Source organism: Lissotriton vulgaris, chromosome 11, assembly GCF_964263255.1.
Source record: "Lissotriton vulgaris chromosome 11, aLisVul1.2, whole genome shotgun sequence".
Lineage (NCBI taxonomy): Eukaryota > Metazoa > Chordata > Amphibia > Caudata > Salamandridae > Lissotriton > Lissotriton vulgaris.
Genome location: NC_141699.1, coordinates 516813430 through 516840237, shown reverse-complemented (window position 1 = coordinate 516840237; position 26808 = coordinate 516813430). Strand labels below are relative to the sequence as shown.

At 42.3% G+C, this 26808-nt stretch overlaps 1 protein-coding gene across 1 annotated transcript in view; it reads right to left on the bottom strand.

The window, feature by feature from the left end:
* The window catches only part of LOC147683096 (zinc metalloproteinase-disintegrin-like cobrin), a 2407169-nt gene that overhangs the window by 1969682 nt on the left and 410679 nt on the right, over positions 1-26808 (bottom strand). Inside the window, exon 5 of the mRNA XM_086942497.1 lies at positions 7556-7632. Coding sequence (XP_086798623.1) covers positions 7556-7632 — 77 coding nt within the window. The remainder of the gene's footprint in view (positions 1-7555; positions 7633-26808) is intronic.

Here is a 26808-nt window from a genome sequence, read left to right as displayed (position 1 = left end):
ATCCCAACCCATACCCAAGTTATCCTCTCCATCTGACATACCAGGATTTTGGAGGTTATCCTGCAGGAACATCTCTAACAGCTTCTCTTTGCTAGGGTTGCTACCAGTCTTACGTTTTCTAGCTGCAGCCAGGATCCTATATTCCTGGAACTTAAGACCACTGTATCTAGGAGACCCACTGGACTCACCAATATCAAACATGCTAATAGTATTGAGAAAGGCTTGTGCTAAGACCCTTGAGAACCAATCCAAAAAGTTCAGTAGAACTTACTTGATAACATATTTTATATGTGCCTAGCTAGTGATGCTTTTTCATTTAACCTTCACTTGATTAAGTGGTAAAACAGTGCAGGCTTTAATCCCAACCGTTGCACACCAATGTAGGAGTAAATGGTGCTCACTTAAAGGAGTGACGCACCCTGCAGGAATCCAGGCAACCCTTATGGTGATTTTAGTGGCCTTTAATAACCTTAGGCTCTTAAAGTGGAGATGTGGAGAGCAGTCTTCAGGCCTGTCTTGAAGGAGTATAAAGCAGTTTACTTTATGACATTAAGGGCCAGATGTAGGTAAATCCAATTTACCGACTTTTAAATACCGAGTCATACCGATTCGGTATTTAAAAGTCGGTAAATTGGAAGGAGGCAGATGTAGGTAAAAAATTACCGAATCTGTAAGGGTCGGTATTTACCGATTCTGTAAATACCGAATCTGTATTTCCCATTGATTCCTATGGGCCTTGAAGCCCATAGGAATCAATGTGAAATACAGATTCGGTATTTACAGAATCAGTAAATACCGAATCCTGCAAGGGTGCAGGGGGTGTCACTTTGACACCCTCTAGCACCCCAATTCTGGACTTGTGTGCAATGTGGCACACAGACATGCCCTAAGGTATTTTACCGATTCTGTAAATTTACCGATTCGGTAACTTTACAGAATCGGTAAAATACAGGCCCCCTACATCTGGAAACCCTAATACCGGTCGGTAACGGCGACCGGTATTAGGGCCCCTACATCTGGCCCTTAATCAACAGTGTAGAATAGATGAAAAAGAAGCACACAGTGTTTCTAAAAATATGTCTATTTATTACAAAGTATTCACTAGCACATTGGAAATCTCCTAGCTGGAGATATCAACAATACACCAAAGAAAACGGATAAGTAGCACAAGTATACACTGGTCTCCGGGGGAGACCAAACTATATACTAAGAAAGTGGGATGTGAACTGCAAGGAAGTACAGGACTGGATCCCTAGGACTCAGAAGAGCTGGGTGAACAAGGAACCACCCAAGTTGAGTACCCAGGAACCTGTGCAGAATGAAAACACAGTTGGTTGTCCGTTGGAAGTCTATGGAAAAGTTGAGGTTGCAGTTTTACTGAAAAATGACCCTTTCCTGAGGACCCTGAAGAAAGCCTTTGGAGCACAGAAGTTTGGAGAGCCACCCCACCCGTGGATGCACTAGGAACCAGGGTATCTGTACCAGGAAAGCCGGGTGTATCGGGGTGAATGACCCCAGAACCTGCCGTAGACGACAATGGAAGACTTTGGAGAAAAGGCCTCTAGAGAAGTCTCTGAAGAAGTGTGGTGGAATCCAAGCATGGATTCTTGAAGAGGAGATCCTGCAAGCAGAAGGGACAGAGTCTATGCCACTCTGACGTGACCAAGAGACATGGAAGCACAATGCCCACCCTTGGCAGGGAGCTCGGGGGAGTTGATGATGCCCTTGTCGCTGCAGCTGAGGGCCTTGCAACGCTGAGGCAGATCAAGAGCCCTGCATGAGCTGTCCCACATCGGATGTTGGTGTCTAGATGGTTGGTGTCCAGCAGTAGCACCAACAAGCCTTGGTAGCCGCAACTGGCGTGGGGGACAACAAGATGCAATCATTGGGACCAGCAAGGTCCCCGGAACTCACCAAGTGCACGAGAGTCAGAGCAGGCCCCGGGCAAGCAGGGAAGCCCACCATAGCAGAAGAAGACTCTCAAAAGGAACTGCAGGCTCAAGGAAGTAGGAGTTGCAAGCCGACCACTGGCACCTCGCCAAAGATGGAGGCCTTCGGTGCAAGGGATGCAGTGAGCACACTCATCTTCAAGGGATGAGGGGCTGGAGCTTCTTGTAGCCAAAGATCTCTGGAGCGCAGAACCAACAAACCTTGGCAACAGAAGTCGATGCGGTGCACAGGGACCCAGAGGCTCAGACGAGGGATACTGTCTTCCAATTTGCACGGAAGGCAGGTTAGGCCTCGGGAGAGCCACAGAACCACCATTTGTGTTGTTGAGCCTTGGGAAGTCTGTAGGACGACAGGGGCAGCAGACCGGTCAACTTTGTTGCAGTTCCTGCAGATGCAGGGGAGTGAATCCTTCATTTGAAGGGAGATTTCTTTGGATGTCCTTGATGCCCACAGGGCTTCTGGAGAATCTGAGCGAAGCATAGACACAGATGCCGCAGAAGATTTGAAAAACAGCAAGACCAGGACCAGCAGAAGTCATCCTTGATGCAGTCTCAGATCCAGTCAAAGTCCGGCAAAGTCCAAGTGTTCACACGGTCAAAGAGTGTATTGGTATTAGAGGTGAGTCTTGTTCCACAACAAATCTAAGGACCCACCTACAAGGGAGTCCTTAAATACCCAAGTAATAGGGTTGGAACAACTCGAGGGTCCCTCACAGAAGAGTGGCTGGACATAGGGAAGAATAGTCCCATGCTGTTTTTCCAGTTTTGCACCAGGGCTGGAATCAAGGGTTCCTGAACTGGCTCAACCCAGAGTATGAAAGGAGAGCACCAAATGCGCCTTTCAATGCAGTCTGGTGGCGCTGGAAAGCACCCACACCCCAGTCCACTACACTAAGTCCCGTCTTAGAGGTGGTCACACCTCCCTGTGACAAGAAACCTATTGTTTTACCCTTCCCTGCTTGAACTCAGCTAAGCAGCAGGAGGGCAGAACAGTGTCTGTGGTCGTCAGCAGACCTAGCTCGCTGGAAGACCCTGAAAGGCTGTAATCGGGAGTACAGGGGGCTCCCCGAAGGGTCCCTCTAGTATATGGGATCATACCTCCAACAACAGAATAGGTGTTGGGGTAGGATTCCAACATGTTTGATACCAAACATGACCAAGTTCAGCACAATCATCATATAGTTAGACATATTGTAATGGCTGATATCCACTATATATCTTAAAATGGCTGGTCACACTTAAAAAGCCAGGAGAATAGACTCTGAGGTTTGTCGGGGTGTCCATCTCATGCAGGGGCACCCTTACATTTATAACCAAGCACCCTGCCCTCAGGACTGAGTGCCTTCCATAGGGTTGGCTTTTAGGTTTTAAGTGTAGGGACCTCAGATATAAGAACACCTATATCTGTCTTGAGAGGTGCAAGCACCAACTCACATAGGCTGGAATGGCAGTGTTGTAGTCAGATCAGAAGTGGACTCTCAAGGGTGCCACAATACATGCTCCAGCCCATGGGAGACCCCTGATAACCTATGCCCTGGGTAACTTAGTACCATAGACTAGAGACTTATAGGGGTAGACTAGTAGCCAATTGCATAGGTACAAAAGTACTTACTAATGCCATTTTAGGAGAGAGAGCACAGATGCTGGGATCCTGGTTAGCATGATCCCAGTACACTACCGTCAAAACACAATGACACCAGACAAAAAGTGGGGGTAACAATGAAAACAGATCCTACTTTTCTACAGTGGGTCACTGCAGCAGAGGTCCATTCACCTTTCTGAGTTACTTAGGGCTCTTCTGAAGGCAGGATCTAAGACTTGCCTAGAACAAGATTCCTCTGCAAGATTTGTCTTCAGGATTCTTCACATAGACTCTTCTGCTGCTGGACATTAGACTCTGCTGCTGGACTTTGCCAGGACCCAAGAAAAGACTGCAACTAGTAGGAGGGCTCCTACTGCAACTTTGTAGTCATCTTCTGCAACAACTCTGCAATCTCTGTGGCGCCTCCTAAGATACAAAGTATCTGTGTGCATCAAGGACAACTAGAAGAAATCTCCCTTGAAGGAGTCACTCCCCTGCAGATGCAGGCACCTGGACAACAAGCTTGTGGATCCTGCTGTCCCACGGACTCTTCAAGGCTCTGCAACACAGGTGGTGGTTTGGTGGTTCTCCCGAGGCATGAACTGTCTTCTGTACCAATCGAAAGACTGCAACCCCTCGTGGAGCTACTGGGACAGGGCCCCTGTGCACATGTTTGCCTGCCATTGCCAACGCTTGTTGGCTGTCCAGTCTTTCGGTCTTTCATCTCCAAGAAGTCACAGCCTCAAACACTCAGCTGTAAAAGCGACGTCCTATTATCTTCTGCAACGTCAGCCACCATCTTCAATGTGCTGCTGAGGTCTCCCTGCGACTCCCCGTTCCTGATGCCAGAGGGAACTCCATTGGTTCCTATCAAGTTTCCTGCTTGCTGAGAGATGACTCATCTTACTTGTAGAGGGTGAGTTCCATGGACCTTGCTAATCACCACTCCGGCATTTTCTTTTCGCAAAGCTACTGCCAAGGTTTGTTGGTGGTCCTGCTGGCCACGGACCCCCCTGCAATTAATCAACCAGCATGGTGCAGCTTGTGGGTGGCTCCTGGACTTTGACAGCATTGTCTGGACTCCACAGCTGCAACTTCAAAAACTCCAACCTGAAGTGAAGTACCCCGAGCAGGGTGGGCATTGTGCTCCTGCACCTCCTGGACAACTCTGGGTGGTTTGAACTCTACCTCCTCTCTTCACAGTTACCCAACATCCAGAATCCACACCTGGGTTCCCCCGATCTAGTCCACGGGTCACTGCAACAGTTGGACTTCTAAAAATCCCCAATTACTTCCATGGGCAGTTCCAACACCAGTTTGTACCTATGCACCCGGGATCCCTGGTGTAGGTATTCAGGTATTCTGGGTACCAACAGGTGGGAGTGCACTCCAACCTCCCTTATCCCAATGGGTTTCATCGGCCTCCTCTGGGAAGCGTCTTGAATCCACAAAACCCTAACTGCGAATTCCACATTCTATCCTATGGACACTCACTCTGCTTTCTTCTCTGTACCCGGACACCTTAGCAATCCTAGCAACTTACTTTAGGTGGTTCTGTGCTTCCCCGATCCTATACATGCTTGGATTGTAGCCTAAGAAGTAGTGTTTGGTAAATGCAGAGACTCACATAGCTGCTTGACAAATGTTGAGGACAGGGGCTCCGCGAGATAACGCACTGGTCGTAGCCTTGGCTCTGGTGGAATGAGCACTCATGGGGTTGCTTTTTGGCCAATGACCCTTCTTAGCTCCCACATATCGTATCTTATGTTAATTTTTAAATTCAAAATGTTTTTATTTAATAATTAAATAATAAATGTTTGATTTTAGATTTTGTTTTAACATAAAATTATACTTACTTATATTTAAAATGTTTTGAATAATGTAACATTATTTACTAGGGGTTTTTATTTTTAGTCCCTACCTCCATTATCTTTTATGTGAGGGTGTTGCAATATCTGTGGCTGGCCATGTTTTGTGCTAGACTTACTACTGTTTCTTTTTGGCAGTAATAACGTGCAATTGTAAATTTTGCTGCACATCCTTTTTCAGGAGGTTGAGACATGCAAGGCTACACTTTTTTTTGATAACTCTTTTTTATTAAACCATCAAAATGTTGTACATACAAAGAGAATTTATATTGTAGCGTCAATCTCATTTTACAGTTACAATTTCCACCATTGCCATTGTTGACAAGTGAAAGTCCACATCAATAAAGAATAGAGTTGTTCCCAGCATCCCTCTTAAAGTCCACGATACACCCACCATGCCACCCACATTTTCTCTCCTTTCTTGGGGCACCCTCTACTTTAATAAATCACCGACTCTGCTTGCCAGCACCAGTCCAGGTCATTTTTCCATTCCTCCAGCGCTGGGGTGGATGTCGGCAAGTCTACACTTTTGAGTAACATTACGCAACACACAGATTTTGTAAATACCTACAAATAGTAAAGCTCAACAAAAATGTATCAGCAAACTTTTACTAATGAGTGTTAGGCACCTGTGTGAATAGCTCCATTGGTGGACCCAACTTGCCAGCCATACACCCGAGAACTCTGTCTACCAAAGGAACAACTGCTCTGATGGTCCTGGACCTCATTGTCACCACAAGCGGTTTAGTATACACCCAACAATCAGTGAAGCAAAACATAACCTCTCTTCTTACTCCCTCTCCTCCTACTATTCTGGATTACCCATTTCATATCTTGCTATGGGCTCCTCTACTCTCACATTCTAGTCTTCCTCTTTAATTCCTTTATACCTTCAATGACTGAACAGTTTGTCATTCATCTTATCTTGGTGGTTTCCCTACCACTCAGAAACTACTTCTTAAAAATGCTTCCTCTCATCCACATTTAGGCATTATTCATCTTTCTGCAACACTTTCCTTTCTAAAATCCATAAATATTTAGTCCATCTCCAATTTACTTCCTGTTTTTTCTCTCAATCGCATGTCAGTGCATTAATGTTGGGGTTTCGTTTTTCGCACTTCGTGTAAACTGCTTGTCTGAATAGTTACAATGCCTACACTTTTGCTCATTCTATTCTTCGATCTTGCTGCTGCTTAGCAATGATGTATGAAAATCTTCTTTTGAAATGATCAGCTACTACTGAGATCTTGCGGTCTGTTTATGAGGGAAGCAAATGTCACCACCTTTTAGCTTTCCCGTCTCATCTCTACAGTTAATTGGACTAACCAATTGCCACCTAACAACAATTCCTTCACGGTTTGAAGTTCCATGTCTTCTCGTACTTCATTTTCTTTCTTCATCCTCGACTTTCCTTTTAATGTCGTTGCCACTAAACTGGATGTTCTTTGTAATTCCTCACACTTCATCCCCTACGTCTAACCTTTCCTCTATATGTAAACTTCATCTTAGTACTACTGTCCCTTTTCTCTCCCCTGACTACCAATAATTTATCTTCTCCTGCTATGACTTTCATATCTCCACACTTTCAATGTTTTAATTTTTTTTGCAAGAAACTGATTAAGTCGTGCAAATAGCTGCAGAGATACCAGAGTAAAGTCCTTCTCTCCTAAATTCCCACTGTAATGAGATGTAAGCAGCACAAAAACATCCTAGAGACTACACCACCCACAACCAGGCATTGAGACTAAAAAAAATTCCTCTGATGACTGTCGGTATCACAAACAGCTCTCATAAGTCTCAATCTATGGCCAACGTGATATTGCCTAGAATTAAAGATCCTATACCTTAATCACAGTGTTCTCTAAGAAGAATAAATGATGTGAAAGCCATATTGCCGTAGACAGGCAATTTGGTTTACAATTTTTCAAGAAACTCTTCAACCATTTCCCAAGAATCAGCACATAACCTGGAATTCCAACCCTAAATGTAATCTGGAGAATGTACCTCACTGGCGCTTTCAAAAGTAACCCTAAAAGTCATGATATGCAGCACTGTACAAGTAAAACCCTAACAAAGTAATAGCAATCATATACATTCTTGTACGTGTAGACATCACAGCTTGTAAGTAGTCAGCAGCACACAGTCTAAGATCTTACCTTACACCATTGCAAAGACTAATGCTGGCTTCAGAGTCACTATCATTCCTTACATAGCCATGATAATAACAGTGGTCCTATGGAAAAACAAATATTTAATTTAATGTATTAATTGATATCAGCATCATAATATTTCTAGCACAGACGATATGCAAAAGAACATAAGCAGACATAGCCCAATATTCATATAGAGCAAACAACACAAACCAGTGAGGATGCACAAATATACTGGTTTGTGAGGATGTATTACGGAACCACGCAAGCCATTACCACAAAGGCTTTACAACGTGGTTATTACAATGACTGCAACATTACCATACAAGTGTTTACCATGCACATGCCTTTACCATGCATGCCTTTACAAAGAAATTTGCATTGTCAATGCATGTATGTATAGTAAAGGCATATGCGTGGTACAAAACATACCAGGTAAGTATAGCCCCAAATGAAAATATATACATGCCTATATATATATATATATATATTTATAGTGCGTCTAAGGTACGGCTGAACTGAAACGCGTCGAGTGTTCGTTTGCCTTTGTTGAATAATAAATAACATGCTCACGTATTCGGGCTCGAGTTGATTTTCTTTAAACAAAGAAGCTGCTGTATGGAGTGTGGAATATATATATATATATATATATATATATATATATATATATATATATATATATATATATATATATATATATAGTTAGTGCAATATTGATTCAATTGTAGCAGATATATGCCGCATGACGTTTCGGCTCCGTGGAGCCTTGCTCACATGACAACGTCCATCATTAAAGTGCTCATTTTTAAAGTGACAGTGTCAGTTTGAATTTCACCACGTGACAATAGCATTAATAGATATAGAAGAAAGGTTATACTTCAACATCACAACACGAATGTATGGTGTGTATAGTTGTTAGAAAGACCATCACAGTATTCGGTATTTATCTTCAATGAATAGAGGAGCCATATCTGTCCCAAATCATTGGTGCTCATGATTTGTACAACATATATCGTTATCACAGTAAAATACAAATAGTTAATTCTGCAGTTGGTTTCAAATAATACAATATAATACATAGCATATTGTTTGTTGTAGCCACTGATATACCCATTTGTCTTGGCAACATAATTGACATACGAAAAGCTTATGACATTTGATGGGGTATGTCAATCGAAGCACTGGCCCAAAACATATTAATATAGGACCCTATGTGGTATGTTGGTAAAATACTAAACGCAAACTAAAAATAATTTAAAGTACATTCGTATTAAAATTCAATTGAGCCATATCAGCACAATATGTATAATAACAAATATCATTTAAAAATGCACCAAGAGCATATTATTTTATATTTTCACAACATTCTTATCAAGTGCAAAAAGTGCAAAAAAGTGCAAATTGGCAATGTAAACATGACATCTCAATAACCATGATATTTATGAGTACATTATATACAGGCATAATGCATTGCTTGATTCAGCTAATATAGTTATCCTCCTACCTAGATATATAGGATTGGATAACAGTCATAAATGTAAACTCAATAAGCTGCCAAATCATGTCCAAAAATTCAAATTTGTGCAAATTAGCAAAAGATGTGCATAAGTATTTCTCAATATCATACTTGCTCCTTGTTGCCAACAATATCGGTGTGCCCTAAGATTGATAAAATGCCAAGGATTCCAAAATCACAACTCCAATAATTCATATAATTATCATCTCAACGTCTGACATGAACTAAAATTCCAAATAATAATGAGATGTCCCTTTGAAGACTAGCAGCTTGGATTGACTTCATATGTCATAGACTTATAGAAAGTGCATATGTGCCTCCAATTCTACAGCTCCTAAAAGAGAAGTCATGAAGTAAACTTCAACTAATGTCATGTTATAGTTGTGTTAAAACCTTTCTCCTAATAAAATAATCATCATCATAAGTGCCAAACATCAGAGTGAGAGTATTTACATGAGATTAAAACACAACACATCTAATGTACTCAAAAATACATGAAAAACAAGAAGAAAACTGAACTTAAAATAGTAAATTCTTATCATAAAGCAGCAACTGTAGTTCAATCCTACATATAGGAGTTTTTTTAGATTGATTTCAGATTCACTTTATCAACGTGTGCAAAGCATGTCAAGGGATCCACTGATTCCTACTGATATCACTGTAATTGATCATATAGATACTCATTTCAGATAATGATACCCCCAGCCGGGGATACCAATCATTGGCAAGAGGATGGACTGAAAAATAACTCCCAGGTAGCTCAGACTAAATTGCCTAAAACTCTAAATACAGATCAATAAGGACACACCATCAGGCTGCCTTATAGAACCTAAAAATCAGATCATGTCCAACATCTACCAAAGGATACTGTGATCTAGGGTAAACAAGTGTACATGTCTCTCCGGAGACTTCTTATCAAGTTGTAATATATATCTGGTCACCAACTTACAAAGTTTGGCCTCCCTGTCTCCCCCTCATCTGTTGGCTTTGACTGCATCAATAACAAAATATTTGAGGCTAGTATTATCACCCTGATGTACATCGCAGAAATGTCTAGCCACCGGATAAGTATTGTCCTGGTTGGCTATTGCTCTCAGGTGTTGAAGTATGCGTTTGTGGACAGCTAGCTTTGTGCTCCCAACATACCTCAACAAACATGGGCACTGTAATATATAAATAGCTTATTCCGTTTTGCAAGTTAAAACTTAGGTGATTTGATGTTCCTGATTGCTAAAACCATCGGTGTACGTTTTTTTGTTAATCCCATGTACACACGATTTACAGGTTTTGCATCTAAAAAAGCCACTGTTATTTTGCAGCCACTTGTTTTTTCGATAGTTTCAGGACAGGTGTCTACCAATTGATCTTTCAATGAGGGGGCTCTGCTAAAGGTGAGAGACGCTCTACATGGTAAGGTGGACCCTATAACTGGATCATTTAGTATAATTGGCCAATTTTTGTTGATAATTTTGTAAATAGCCTTATGTTGTTTGCTATACCCTGTTATGATCCTGAAAGTACTGCTAATAGTGCCACTGGGTCCAAGACTACTTGTGGCAGACTCCCCTTCAGAGTGTTCATCCTTCCTGTATTTATCAAGCAGATATTGTCTATTGTGCCCCATAGATTTAATGCGGGCACTTTCAATGACCTGTCCAGAGTACCCCCTCTCTAGAAACCTACACCTGCTAGCAAGTTGGGCTGCTTCCAAATCTTGGGTGTCACTGCAAACCCTCCTAATGCGCAGTATTTCCCATTTCCCCATAAGGAATGCTGGCAATTAGGTGGGCAGGGTGCGCACTTCCCACATGCAAAATAGTGTTTCCTGCAGTGATTTTGCGGAACAGTATGGTTTGCAATGTGCCATTTTTAACATAGACCTCGGTATCTAGGAAGGTGACAGAGGTTTGGCTCAATGTTGCTGTAAAAGTCAAATTCAAATGATTAACATTAATATCCTTAATGAATTCATAGGCTAGTTGTTTACAACCTCTCCAGATCACAAACAAATTGTCTAAAACGATACCATCCAATTATATTGCTTTCAAAGACCTCACAATGTTTGGTTTTGAGGACCAATTCCTCCCAAGCTCCCAAGTGAAGACACGCGAAGCTTGGGGAAAAACTGGTCCCCACTGCCACTCTCTGTAGTTGTCGATACAAGAGATTATTGTACATGAATACATTGTTCTTTAAGCATTACTCAAGCATCTGTAACAACATACTGTTGTGGTCACTAATAGTATTCCACTGCCGCTAGACAATCAGTATGTACAATACTGGTGTAAAGTGCAGTGACGTCGAGGGCCATCATCCAATCCCCCACTCGATTTGCTTTGAGCAGAAAGTCCCCTGTATCTTGTACAAAAGAATTAATAGAACGTACATATCCCTGAAGAAAATAATCTGTATAAATAGATGTGCGTTTCAATAGTCCTCCCCTGGCTGAGATGATAGGCCTGCCAGGGGGGGTTTCTATGTCCTTATTTACCTTAGGGATAAAGTATATCAAGGGAGTTACAGGATTTTCCACCTTGAGATACTTGAGTTCATCTTCAGAAATCATTTTTTTGGCTTTCCATTTTGTTAGCTTATGATGGTATTCTGCTTTGATGGTTTTTAATGTTATTGTGTTGATGCTTTCATAACAACGTTCATCATTTAGTTGGAGGTATGCCTCCTTGTAATGATTACTTCTTGTTATTAGGACGATGTTACCTCCTTTATCACTACCACGTATGACAACGTCCTTCTTTTTAGTCATGCGGGAGACCAGTGCTTCGTACTGATGTGTTTGTTTATCATATTTTTTATTTTGTATGCATGTTTTTCTTTGTAGGTCTTCAAGTTGCTTTACAGTGTTCTCATGGAAAATGTCAATCGCATTGCGTCGCATAAACACGGATGGTGGTCGGAATGGAGTTTTGGCAGAGGTCCGGTTTCCTAAAATGTCCACCGTTCTTTCCTTGTCAGATTGCACCTCATTATGGTCATACCCTGTGCCATCAGTGTCCCATAGCTCCACAATTCCCTCTGAAATAGGGGTTCCAGGAATATCAGTGAGGCTAGTTGTAGTTGGTTGTTGGCCAGTAGTATTTTTCTTAGGTCTTAAGGCATAGTATTTGCTCAATTTTAATTTTCTTATTGCTTTGTAAAGATTGCATCTAGTAGCAGCATAATTGAAATTGCAAGTTGAAGCAAAGGATAAACCCAGTTTCAGGATATTTTTTTCATCTTCTGATAACTGTAAAGAAGTGAGATTAATTATAGTACGATTTGAGTCATTGCCTGCTGTTATTGTTTGGCTGCCCATTGGCCCCTGCCTCTCTTTTGCTTTTGATAATTTGCTCATATATTTCATCATACCATAGCCTTTATACTTATACAGTACATATATGCAATTTCATTACAAGGGTATTTACATTTTATCAAATTCTGTGGAGACCCAGTCCCTCCTTCCATTTGTTAATTGGCTCCCAAATTCTCACCCCTAGGGTCCTTCCTCTCCTGCCTTTCCGTGCATAAATATTCTTCTCCATATTGTATGCAGCCAGCAGATTAGTCAGCCAGGCTTGCATAACTGGAGGGTTTTTATCAAGCCAAGCCCTAGCTATTGTCAATCTATATACTGCCATTGCAAGAAACATGAATTCCCGTAGTGCGACATCCCCATCTGAACCTACCCCAAGAAGGATCCAAGGTGGAGTAAGCGTTATTTGGATGCCTAATGACTTCCCCAAGAAGACCTCTATATCTCTCAGGAGTGTATGCAGTTGGGGACAGGTGGCAAAAATGTGGACACTATCTGCTTCTAGGAAATTACAACGGGGGCAAGAGATATCCGTGGTGCCACCCCACTTTGCAATCCTGGCTGGCGTAAAATACAATGAATATAGAGTTTTATAATGTTGGGATTGCAGAGGAGATGAACACAGAACTGTTCGACCCAATTCCAATGATTCCTGAAACCAATCTGGATCATGACCCAATTTCTCCGTCCATTTGTTACAATATTTTTCCAAATCGTCCGTTTTCCCTTTAACCAAGCTTGCATAAAAAGATCGGATCGTACATTCCCCGGCGAGCTTTATTTTCTCGATAATCTCATTCCTACCAAATCCAACTGGCCCTCTCTGCTTATTACCTAGGAAACTCCTGATCTGGAGATACTTAAAAAAGCCTCTATTATCAATACCAAACTTGTTTCTTAAATCAGCAAACTGAAGCACCCCCTCTAAGCTAAGATAATCCCCAATCTGTGTGATCCCCCTTGCCTCCCACTCTGCCATTGTTAGATCTGCGAATATTGCTGGAGGGAATGACATGTTTTTATAGAACCTAGTGTATCTATTGTATCTTCCCATTCTTGACTTCTTCAAAAAGGCATTCCAGATCTTGATGGCTGCAGCAATCGTCTTGAACGTTGTTCTTTTAAAATATCCAAAATCGATGCAGTTTAGAAAGCAGTTTCCCGCTTCTGCCCCTAGAACTAGTGAGTACACATCCGTAGAGAAGCTGGTAACCCTTCGGTCAAGGTTCGCCCCTCCAATTAGCCCCTGCATATATTGTAAGGCTGCCGCCATATAATAAAGTCTAAAGTCTGGGGCACCCCATCCACTTCTTTCTCTCGGAAGAGAGATAAATCTATAAGCCCTACGCGTCTTACCCAGCGCCCAGATAAATCTATTCAAGATTGCCTCCAATGCGTTGAACCAGCTAACTTCAAAAAATAAAGGGATAGATCTAAGAAGGTACAGAAACTTTGGGAGAATCAACATCCTTATTACATTAGTGCATCCCACTAGTGACAAATGTAGATTATTCATCCTTTCTAAATCTCCTTTTACCTGCGTCATCAGTGGGGCCATATTATTTTCTACCACAGCATCCAGATTTGCCGATATCGCCACTCCCAGATAAACCGCTGAACCAACAACCCTAGTATCATTGCATCCAGAGTACCTATTTTCTACAATCTGCGTTTTCGAGCTATTCAGGCTATAACCCGAAACCTGTCCAAATCTTTGCACCTCCACTTCCACCTCCCTAATAGCCCCTGCAGGGTTGGGGTCAGAATGGCCACGTCATCAGCGTAAGCCAAGGTGGATGCCTGGCCTCCACCTTGGGGGTGCCCAGGAGTGGACGCCTCACAGGGAAAGCCAGGATGAGTTCCACAGCGGTATTCGTACAAGCGCCTTGAGACCTTTGCGGGTGAGCAGTGCGCTATACAAGTATCAATTTACATTTACCAGTGTTTTTTATCAAGCAGCCATTTATAGCCATTGCTGGAATCTCTGCATTTCTTTCTAATCTGCGCAGGAACGGGTCCAGGTAAAGCGCAAATAACAGAGGAGACGAAGGACAACCCTGCCTGGTCCCTCTGCTGATCTTAACCACTGCAGAGTGTCCCCTGTTTATCCTAATCTTGGCCGTCGGATCTTTATATAAGGTCTGTATGGCCTTTATAAATCCCTCACCTATGCCACTCCACCTCATGACAGACCATAGGTAGCCCCAGGAGACCCTATCAAACGCTTTCTCTGCGTCTAAAAAGAGTGCTGCTATAGGGTCTCCCAGGGTACCTGCTACATCAAACAACGTGTCTACTTGCCTAACATGCTGTGTCGTACCTTTCCCTGGAATAAACCTGTGTTGGAAGGGGCTTACCAGACCCTCGAGAACCCGTGATAATCTTTTCGCCAGCATTTTAGAATACATTTTTACATAGACATTCATTAATGTAATCGGCCGATATGAGCCTGGAGCCGTTGGAGGTTTACCTTTCTTTGCTATCACAATGATGTCTGCCCCTCCCCAGGACTCAGGAACCGAATCCCCCTCCTGCGCCAACAACATAATATTAAACATCTCTACTAATAGTGCTGTTTGAAATGCTTAAAAAAATTCCACCGGTATCTGGTCCGGACCCGCTGCTTTCCCCGACGGTAGACTACCAAGAGCCGAAACAAATTTCTCCAATTGATATGTAGCTTCTAGCTCCTCTTTATCATCCATAGAGAGCTCTGGAGGGAATACATCCCTCAGATATCTTTCTGTCTCTACAGCGACCCCTGTATTATCTGAGGCATAAAGATCTGTATAAAATTGTCTAAAGACTTCTTTCACCTGGACTGCCTCTGTTACAGAGTTGCCCTGCACATCTATGATCTCCTTAATATCAGATGTCGCTACTCTCTGCCTGGTTTGAAATGCTAAGATATGGCCCACTCTTTCACTTAGTTCGTATGCGTTCTCCTTTTTATCTTGATATTTTTTGGCCATTCCTTCAAGGGCTTCTGCTCTAAGTGCAATAATATTAAGCAGGTGTTGGTCCAGTGGGGAGTTCTGGCTTATAGCTACTGCTAGATCTGCTTTCACCTTCAAGAGGTTTTGATGTAGCTCTTCTAGCTTTAATTTTTCCTTTTTTTGGGCAGACAGTACAAAGCTCATTGTCTCCCCCCTGACTCCAGCCTTGAACGAATCCCATACCACCCCCGGAGGTGCTGTCCCTCTATTTATATCCCAAAAATCCTTAATCCATGTTTCCATGTATGTCCGATATGCCTGATCTTGCAATAGCGCTCGTTCAAAAGTCCATTGTATAACTTTCCTTTGGACCTGACCCAACCTTAGTGTCAAAACAAGTGGGCTGTGGTATGAAATAATCCGGGGTTGCCTTTCAATTTTTGAGCCGGAAATCAAACTATTTGAAATTAAAAAATAATCCAATCTGACCATCACTTTATGGGGGGCTGAAAAAAAGTACTACCATCTAGTTGCGGGTGCCACTTCATCCAGGGGTCTTCCAGGGAATTATGAAAGACCAGATCTGACAGTGCTCTATATGTCTTCTTTTTCCTCCCTAGATATTGCCTTCCAGGTTGCAGAAATGAGCTACAGGGGTCATGCAGGGGTCATGCAGGTTAAGATCTCCGCAACACACAATTGGTTCGGGCCACTGCGCCAGTTCAACATCCAGATACTGAAAAACATCTGGATCATCCTCTATAGACCCATAGATTGTGACCAACGTGATAGTCTCCCCTTTAAAAATTAATTCCACAATTACCTACCTCCCCCATTGATCTTCCTTCTTCCTTTTCACTGTTGTATCCTCTTTTCTCCCCAATACTGCCATCCCTCTAGTTTTGGTCCCTTGTTTGGAGTTAGCTAATACAGTAAAACCTAGTTGCTCTAGAAGAAATACTTTTGCACCCTCTATGTGGGTTTCCTGCAGGCAAACCAAATCAAGTGCAGTGTTTTAAGAAATGCAGCAACTCTAAGCCTCTTCTTTACTTCATTAAGCCCACACACATTTATCGAGGCAATTCTACATGCCTTACACATACATCATTTAACCTACAAATAGAACTGTTGGATCAATGAGAAAAATCTGCATCTTTTGTTGCCTTGCATTATCTTTCATGTACTGTACACCTTGTATTTTATTCCATGCAAAAGTGTGTCGTGACAAAAAAAAATACCATAACTTCATGTACCTGTTTCACCCCTGTTCCCCCCTATGCCACCCCGGCCCAGCCCCCTCCCCTAGCTCCCTCCCTCTCCCTTGCCATTACAGGCAAATAGGTCAAGAGACCTATGAGTGGTCGCCTTGATTTGTGCCAATCGCTTCCCTCTCCCACCTTCCACCAACCTATGCTGTGCTACCCTCATTCTTGTATCTATAAATAGCAAGATATCCCATACGGTCTTCAAAGCCTCCGTAAAGCCTGCTCCCTAACCCCCTTTCTGCTTTTTAATCTCTTCCAAAAATTGCTGAGCTTTAATCTCCGAGGAGAACATCCATAATTTCCCCTTTACAACTACCTTGAGTCTAGCAGGGAAGAGGAGGTATGCCTCTGAGCCCAGGGCCTGAAAGGGTGCAATCATCTGTCTGAGCTTCCACCTCCTCTCTACAGTGACGTGACAGAAATCAGGTCTAGCAAAGAATGTGGTGCCTTCAAATGTCCTCCTGCTATCTGGTCTTGCCTTGTCTATGATCTCTTGTCTGAGCAGAAAGTTCCCGATATTTACAAGAATTGCCCTAGGCAGGGTCCCCTGACCATCCCCCCTTGTTCCCCCAGTACCTCGACCCTTCTTTAGCATAAATGGGAACCTGTGTGCCCTCTGTGCCTCTCTATCCCACTGCCACTGGGATTCTTGAAAAGCCCCCCTTAACAGATTTACCACGAACTGCCTAGTATCCTGCCCTTCTGTACCCTCTGCCACACCCAGCAGTCTAACATTGTTTCGTCTCTGCCTGTTTTCAAAATCTTCTATCTTCCAGCGCATGTCCTCTGCCAATTTCTCCTGCTCAGTCTTAAATGTCTGCCAGTCCCCAACTTCATCCTCCAGTTTGCCTGTCCGTTCCTCGACCTCCGTTACTCTGACCGCAATTTCATCGTACAGTGTATTCACCTTCCTTAGGGTGTTCTGAATTTTCTTTGAGGCCTGCCTTGCTCTACGGCTTTCTTTTCTTGCCTCCCCTTGCATCTGTTTGAGAGTGCTGAACAAAATCTCAAAAAAGTCTCGGCGAGGTGAGGCCTCAGGTAAAGTACCCCCTGCATTGGTGTCATCCTGATAAACCTGTGAAGTGGCAGAATAATCTCAGTCTAGCCTCTTATCCACATCACTGCGTGAAGGATTCCCTCCTGTGCTGGGCCATAATGTTAGTGGGTGTGGTCATGACGAGCTCAGCTCGTCATGAGCACACAAGCACTGTGCTGCATGACGAGCTGAGCTCGTCATGAGCATGGAAGGGGTTATTGGGGCGGGGGGGAGACCCAGACGCACGTCTCCTTGATTTTGAATGTCTTTTCTTCTGTGTAGATTCTTTACCTGAGGTGCTATACCCTGAACTGGACTCCTCCTCCTCCTCTGAGCTCCCCTCAGATTAAAGTACAAATTCTGAGTCTTCACTCACAGAGTAAAAACACTCCCCCTCTATTGAACCGGCAGCACCCTTCTCTGGCACCACCTTGCTTGTGCTTTTTGTGGGGTTATCTTTATTATTCAAGCTAAAACTGCTGCCCCAGGTGCTGACTGAGTGTCTTGGGGAGTTTATTTCTGCCTCCATCAACAGTAAGGCCCCCAGCATATCCGCACTCCCCGGGTTTGTGGATAGGAGCCCCCCCCCCCCACCCCGAGTACCCCACTGGCTCCACCTGCCATACCTTGCATCGGCTCTCCTCTGCCGTGAGTCAGTCCTGCAGCATGAGCCTCCACTGCGTCTGTGCCCGATTCGGAGCCGAGGTCGGCCGTTGCCTGGCAACCATACTCTCCTCGCTTGCTGCGTCCGTGCTTGCTGCGTCCTAGAGGACGTGTTTTTCCAGATCCAGCTGATCATCTGTGCCTTCGTGGCAAAGACTTCTGTCAGGGTAGGTTGCCGCATTCCCGTATCCTTATTCTTGTTTTTACCTTCTCCTTTGGCTGTTAGGTTTGAGATCGTGCTCCGCGGCTCCGCAGGGTCATCAACAGAGTCTCTGGCGTCTGCACTCGCCTTTCCCCGCGTATCAGTTTTTTCCCCTTTTCCGTGGAGGGTACTGGCTTACGAATCGCCCCAGGAGCTCTCCTGGCGCCAGTATCCCCCTTGATGTTACCGCTGCCACTGCTTTAGGCGTTGGGGAATCTGGCCGGTCTTTCGCCTTCTCCCGTCCTTTCTCCTGTCTTGCTGGCCGTGGAGGCATCTTGGGCGGCAGAGCCTGCTTTTTTTTATTACGATCCCGCTCATCAGGCCTGCAGTTTTTCCTTTAATCCAGTCCCAAGACGGTCTGAACCAGGGGATTTTTTTCCTGATTTTATTATATTCCTGCAGACCTCGTAGCGACCAGTGATCAAAAGCCATCAGGGATACACAGCATCCTACTCATATATTAGTCCATTACTAAGCAGGAGAGGGAATAGGTGCGACTGCTCAGCACAGCTCTACAGCGGCCATCTTGCCCCTGCACTCTACCTTTTTTAGTAAATATTCCTTACAATGGACTTTTTGTGGCCATTCGTTGGTGGGAAGATTCTTTCTGATAGAAATCCTTGATGATTTTTTGTATTTTTTAAAGTTTCCCATAATATGCACTTTTTGGCCTGCTGACTGTTGGCACTAGACCGAATACACAGATACTTCTGAATTCTGAGAGTTTATTTCGAGGGCACTAGACCGAAAACATTTTGAATGCAACGTATCCTATCAAAACAATAGGTTTCTGTAGTCAGTCAGATAATACTCGCAATTGTCTCTCAGTTTTGCTGGTTTCATTTTACAATGCATGTAGATGAATTTACCATGAGATAAGGATTATTTTGAGTAGACATTTACCTCATGCAATGAGTATAATCTATTCACAATGAATACATAATATTGTTGTTTTCAATAGAAAAGCACTAGTCCAAGATGGCAGAATAATTTACAGTTGAATGGCACATGACCTTTCACCTTTCCCCTGACCTCATTGATATTTACTGTTTTTGTATTTAACATGTCTATCTTGGCAGTATGGTAAACGTGTGATCAAGGCCCAGTTTTTGTCTAAACACGTAGCGTGAACTTGGAATAAAAGAAAGTTTGCTGCAAATTCCTGAGTGCGCGTCCTGCTTACGAGCAACTGGGTGTTGGGAGGACAAGCAGACGGTTGTGAGGTAATCCACCTCATACTGGGTGGCGAGTATTATCTCTCTGCCCCCGCTGAAAGAAATCCTGAGCACCAAGGTTGGAGCAGTCAGGGGACCCGAGGAGGCTGCATTTATTTTGTTTAACAAGCAGGAAAATCGTTCCACCTTTGTGCCGTGTCCTGCACTTAGCGCTACCATTTGGCAGAATATTCCCCCATTCGCAACTCACCTGGGATCCTCAAAGTGCATTCTGGGTCCCGCAGTCCCTGTAAGACCGGAGGAGGACTAACAACAGGTGTGCTGATACTGCTGGGGGCGTGGCTTGTTTTGGATTTCTAGAACAGGTGGCAGGACACTTATCAGCGCAAGGGACAGAATCCTGACTGCTTGGGGGCTGAGGAAGGCAGTAACACGCCGAAATGCATTCGCCATATCTTGCAGAATAAAGAGCTTCTATGGTTTTCCCCACTGCGGCCTCTGCTTTCTTTTTCGTAAAGTAGGTAATTTTGGACAATTATCACGTCGGCCAGACACATTTTACAGAGGCCCCTGCTCCACTAAGTGGCCCGGACTTCACTGGCATTTCTGCCTCGGCAGCTTCTGTTCACCGATGTATCGGATGGCCTGGGCCCGCCTGGGTGTTGGGAGGACAAGCAGACGGTTGTGAGGTAATCCACCTCATACTGGGCGGCGAGTATTATCTCTCTGCCCCCGCTGAAAGAAATCCTGAGCACCAAGGTTGGAGCAGTCAGTGGACCCGAGGAGGCTGCATTTATTTTGTTTAACAAGCAGGAAAATCGTTCCACCTTTGTGCGGTGTCCTGCACTTAGCGCTACCATTTGGCAGAATATTCCCCCATTCGCAACTCACCTGGGATCTCAAAGTGCATTCTGGGTCCCGCAGTCCCTGTAAGACCGGAGGAGGACTAACAACAGGTGTGCTGACACTGCTGGGGGCGGAGCTTGTTTTGGATTTCTAGAATAGGTGGCAGGACACTTATCAGCGCAAGGGACAGAATCCTGACTGCTTGGGCGCTGAGGAAGGCAGTAAAACGCCGAAATGCATTCGCCATATCATGCAGAATAAAGAGCTTCTATGGTTTTTCCCACTGTGGCCTCAGCTTTTTTTTCGTAAAGGAGGTAATTTTGGAGATATATATATATATATATATATATACATACATATAGACAAAGCCAAGTCGCAGGGTCGAGGGAGACCCAAGAAAATAAATAATGATGTATCTTGTGCGTGCCTTCTTCAATAGGAGTAGGACTGGGTGTTTTATATATATATATATATATATAGATATATATATATATATTATGATCATAAACTTAGCAAATATCACTAACTGACGATGACAAAAAAATTCTGAGCCTGGGACTGTCATACTGCTCCAACAACAACTTTGATTATGCAAAAACCAGACTCGATCTATACATGAGCTTGAGGAAATTAAAATAAAAAAATTCCACATTCTAGAAAACAAAGATGCTACTAAAATAAAAACACCAGAAGAAAAATCAAGTCAAGGCGAACCATCACGTAATTTAACTCAATCTGATATGCTACTACTGAGTACCTCACATGATCTATGGGTGCAAAATTATGACATCCCAACAAGGATAGCGATTACAGTAGGAAGCGTCATACCAAATATTTCGACACAAACACCAACCATGACAAGACAAGGAACACCATTCAGATCAAAATCTACCTTTAATCCGGTTACTTTGAAAGATTCAATAGACATTTTCCACGAACAGGTGGTGGAACAAACTAAACAACTGAACTATAAAATTCAAAGCACAAAAAATAAATTGAAATGGCAAGATCGCAAATATCAAGAACTGATGAAGAAATTGAAAGACAATAACTCAATTGTAATACGTAATTCAGACAAAGGTGGCAACATCATGATTTGGAGCAAGACAGAATACACGAAAGAAGCATATGTACAATTAAATGATAGAACTTTCTATGCAAGAATGAGTGGATCCAATCTAAAATCTGTATATGCTGAATTCTACCACAAACTTCAGACATGGAAAAGAAGAAATTTAGTCACATCACAGGAATACAATTTTTTATGAAATGACAGCCCTGTCATTCCAACAATATATTTAATTCCAAAAGTCCACAAGGACCCAGTGAAACCTCCGGGAAGATCAATCATATCTGCTTGCAACAGTCTGCTAGAGCATACTTCGCAATAAGTTGACTATTTTCTACAGAATCATGGGAAAACATTGCCCTCATATGTAAGAGATACTAGTGATTTTCGGAGGAAATTGAAAAACATTAAATGGAAGAACAACTATTGTCTGATGGCACTAGATGTGACTTCTTTATACACTAGTATACAGCACAATGATGGTGTAAGAGCATTGGCGTATTTTCTGAACAAGGACATGACTAATTCAAATGAACATGACAAGATGTTGTCAGACCTGGTTTCTTTTTGTTTACACAACAATGTGTTTATGTTCAATAGCGTATAGTAGGAACAGATCAGGGGCATAGCTATGGGGGCCAGCTTCTCCGACAGTTATGGTGGGAGGAGCTGGTCTTAAATAGTACTTATTCCCACCATGTCAAAGACAACATAAGAACATGATTGCACTATATCGACAACTTATTTGTAGTTTAGGAAGGCACTGAGGAACAAGTCCAGCAATTTGTGAATGACATTAACATCAATGATTGTAATTGACATTTTACAGCCACAATCAGCAATAGCACAGTGACCTTCCTTGACACAGAGGTATATATCAAAGACAACAAAATTCAAACCAAACTGTTCAGAAAACAAACCGCAGGTAACTCTACCCTGCATGCTTGCAGCTCTAATCAAAGACACTTAGTCAACAGTATACCGTGTGGTGAGATGCTGCGTATGAGACAAATAAACAGTAACTATGAGCATCTCAGGGCAGCTCAGGCGGACTGTGAAAAGAGGTTTCTGGCTAGGGGTTACGCACATAAAATCATTGAGGCTGCCTTCCTAAAATCAATGTTCAATTGCATATGCAACCATTTGGTAACTTCTTCACTATTTCATCATTGTACTCTTGCTAGTAATCCTTTATCTCTTCAACATTCATCACTCTTTCCATCCTCAAACCAGGAAACGTAATTTTCCAATTTTTCTCATGTTAATGTTGGGCCATCCGAGACTCTTGCCAAAAACACATACTGAAGCCAAAATCAATCAAAAAGCAGTTTTTATCATAACCCAATGCATTTCAGGCCTCTTGGGGCCTTTCTTCAGGGGTAACTGAAAGTACAAAATACATCCATTAAGATTCAGTCCGCTAGTAATAAACCAACTGTTGCTGTCTATGTGCTCAGCACTCTGTGAAGCACATTGATAGCAACAGTTGGTTTTATAAGCACAGGGCGAGTAATTCACGCAGGCAGCAATGTGTTAACCCTTAGTTACGTAAAAGTGGATTTTTATGTGTAATTTGCCTGTAGCTTTTTGAGAGTTACTTCAATAATGTTAACCTTGACAAGAATAATGATGCACATGACATTGTGGTTTATTACTAGCGGACGGAATCTTATTGGATGTATTTTGTACTTTCAGAACAATGCTGTGCCATGAGTTGGAGCTAGAAGGTGTTCCATAATGATGTTGTTCAGATAATTACGTGCTTCACGGGCTGAGCACGCCACAAGTGTGCACGCGACGGAATATGAGGACTGTGAAATTTAAATAGTATAAATAATGGTGTGCGACCCTTCCATGTACATGTTGTTCCTAAAATCAATGGCACTACCAAGAGAAGAAACACTTAAAGATAAGGCTGCAGGTGAGGACACAGGTACAGAAGGGGTAACAACTGACATCAAGGACAATGGCAATGACTTCAGGATTATTATGCAATATAGCAATCAGCATAACAATTGCAGTCCATAATAAACCTGAATTGGACTCTGATTCGTAATGATTCGGTCACTGGATCACAGGTACCTCAGCAACCAGCTATTACCTACAGTAGAGGTCCATCCATGAGGGATCAGCTGGTTAAAAACTAGTCCTGAAATCATTGAAGGAACCGGCTGGTTACAAACACACAAGGGATTTTATAAATGTAAAACCTGAAAAGCATGCCAGCACGGTGAGAATAGAACCAGCTACATTACACCTTTCAGCTCCAAAGAACATAAGATCACAAAACTAATAACCTGTAAAACGGATCACGCTGTCTATGTTCTCTCTTGCACTGTGATCTGAATTACATTGGTAGCACAACATTACAGGTACATAACTGGAGTAGTACAGGAGGGGGCAACAGAGAATCCACTTTGAGAAAGCTTGAGGCCAGATACAGTTTAGAAATGGACACAAAGCAACCAAAGGGCCTCAACATGTCTGAGGATTTACATACATGCTTATGAATACAGTTGTAATCAATTCAGTAATTTTAACGAGTTTAGGCGGTACTATAATGTCTTAATCTAATACTTCATTTCAATATTTATTATTTAACATTCAAAGTTATTTCTAGATCAATTTATTTATGATGCAGCATATATGATTTTATTGAATGTTTTTAAATGGATTTTGTTTTATTTATTCATCAATTTAAATATTTATATTGTATTTATACTAGATGGAGAAACTAGCATTCTTAAACACTGCCTAATGTTGTTATGTTACTTTATCTCTTTGCTATATGACTGATATGTATATATGTCTTCCTTACATGCCTTAGATATGCTTTTTACATATTTCACACATTTAATGTATGGATATTTCATATAAGCACATTGGCCGTACTCTATGCCTTCCATACATTCTAATACCGTCTACACATCTAGTGTAATTGGCACATATGACTCAAGGCAGCAACCTTAAAGGTACAAAATAAGTTTATTGATCAGTTAATTAAAACCACAACAATAGAAACATTAAAACAAACATCACTTTTTGTGTTGTCTAAAGATAAAACTATTTCTTATCATGATATTTACACTTCTTCCTATATAATGTAAACAAAACATTTAATAAAATTACATAATATTAAAAAAAATATCTCAAGAGTTACATCAAACAACTATTTTACCAGGCCGCTAGCCTTGTTTTGAATGTTCCGTTTACTAGATTTTGAGGCTAATCAAGGGTCGACTAGGCTGCTCAGGAGCATTTTGATATATCAGTTCCTCAAGAGTAAGTGGTCCACTTGGCGTAGTCAAGGCAGCAACCTATTTGTGCATATCAAATATACAGACCAGCACCAGGGATGTAACCCTATATGGGGCCACCTACTTAGTTGGCATCATTGGGATATTTCATGCACAATTTGCACATATTTGCACATTTTTCTCATATTGCCTCAGGTCCTTCATGCAACAAGGAAGGTACAAAATGAGAAAACTAAGGGTTAGTTTAAATAACGAATTTTGCCCCTGAACTCGTCTAAATTATTGGGCTCATTTAGAACTTCAATGCAAAAATCAGAAAACAAATGACATGCATAAGCAATCGTATGGGGCCAAAACAGTAACCTAACAGGGTTTCATAAAAACTAGCAACTGCCACCACATAACAATAGATCAAATATACCCAGCCATCAGCAGCGATACAGAGCTGGCACACATAAAAAACATGTTTTTAATTCAGCACTTAGCACTTTACACTTAAAAGCACTAATAACCAGCACATGTTATGAGCACTTACAACCTAATGTAGGAACGGCAACACCAAAGAAAGACATTAATTAGGAACACTAGCAAATTCATAATTCGAGCTATATATTTATTTATTTGTTTACTCGAAACTTCCATAGGTCGAAAACAATGAATATATGTATTAGACAAAGTATAAAATGATCAAAAATTGAACAGTTTGGTTTTTCGATGATGTGGCACAAAGACAATCATACTTAAATGTGCAAACAGCAATACAAAACAAAAGTCAATTGTTCTGTGTATTTACAAGACAAAGCATCACAAGTTCAGTATAACCATCAATGATTTAAAAATGTGCAAACTTTGTTTAATTTTTCTACTTGATTATGGCGTGAACACATTGTTGTAAGATATTTCTTTTATGTCTATCTGCCGTTCTACTCACGAGCTACCACATGATTGGCACTTGTCACTTTATAAATGAAGGGTTGCTTTACTACGGCATCAGGTGATCAAGGCTCATCGAGCCGAAACGCATCATGCTGACCAAGCAATAAAGGACCTTTTTGCACAATTTTGTGATCCGTCTCCATCTGTGGTGCAACTGTGGCAAAGTGACAGAGTTTTTGGATATATATTACCTACTGGTGGACGCCCAGTAGGTAGATATAGTTAGGACCAAGTTTCCATAGGAAGAAAAAATGTTGTTTTGGTTATAACTTTGGCGTCGTTAGATGAATCTTCATGACATTTTCTAAACTAATTCTTTGTTCATATCAGCGCCTATGTTGAAAGTTTGGGGGTGATTCGTCAAGGGGGGGCGAGAAAAAAGGGGGGTCCCAAAATGTGTTTTCTCCATGCAACTTCCATAGGAAACTTTAGACAAAGGCTGAACGGAATTACTTCAAATTTGCAGGGAGAAGGGTCTTGGTCTAGAAAGCACACTTTTGTTTATTTGGTGTAAATCCATTCAGTAGTTTTGCAGAAATATCAAAATTTACAAATATCGATATTTGGGAATTCTGCCATCTGATTGGCCGGGCCGTAACGAGCACAAGCTTGCTGCTGATTGGTTGCGAGCGCTGCAAGCGGTTGCAACTAGGAAGTGTTGGCTGCCATTTGGTGATTTCGTTGACATGAGTAAGGGGAAAAAAGGGCGGAAAGAGTAGGAAAGAGGAGGATAGGAGCACTGTAACCTCTGTGGGGGAGTGTGAAGCGAATTAGTCTCTGCTACCGGTCTGAAAGTGCGATGTTGCTCAGAGTGACATGGTGCTGAGATGAGATGCTGCTACACTCGGTTATAAAACCGAGAGCCTAATCTGTGAACTCATTGCTGTAAAGTGATGTGCTCTGGTCTTTGTAGCATACGTGTGCAAGTAGTGTTAGTAGGTGTTTATACCATACAGGGAGTGGGAAGCAAACTACTGACCGCTACAGTGCTTTTATACTATACCAGAAGTGAGTACTCATGCCTACCGGTGTGAAGACTCGGGGATCA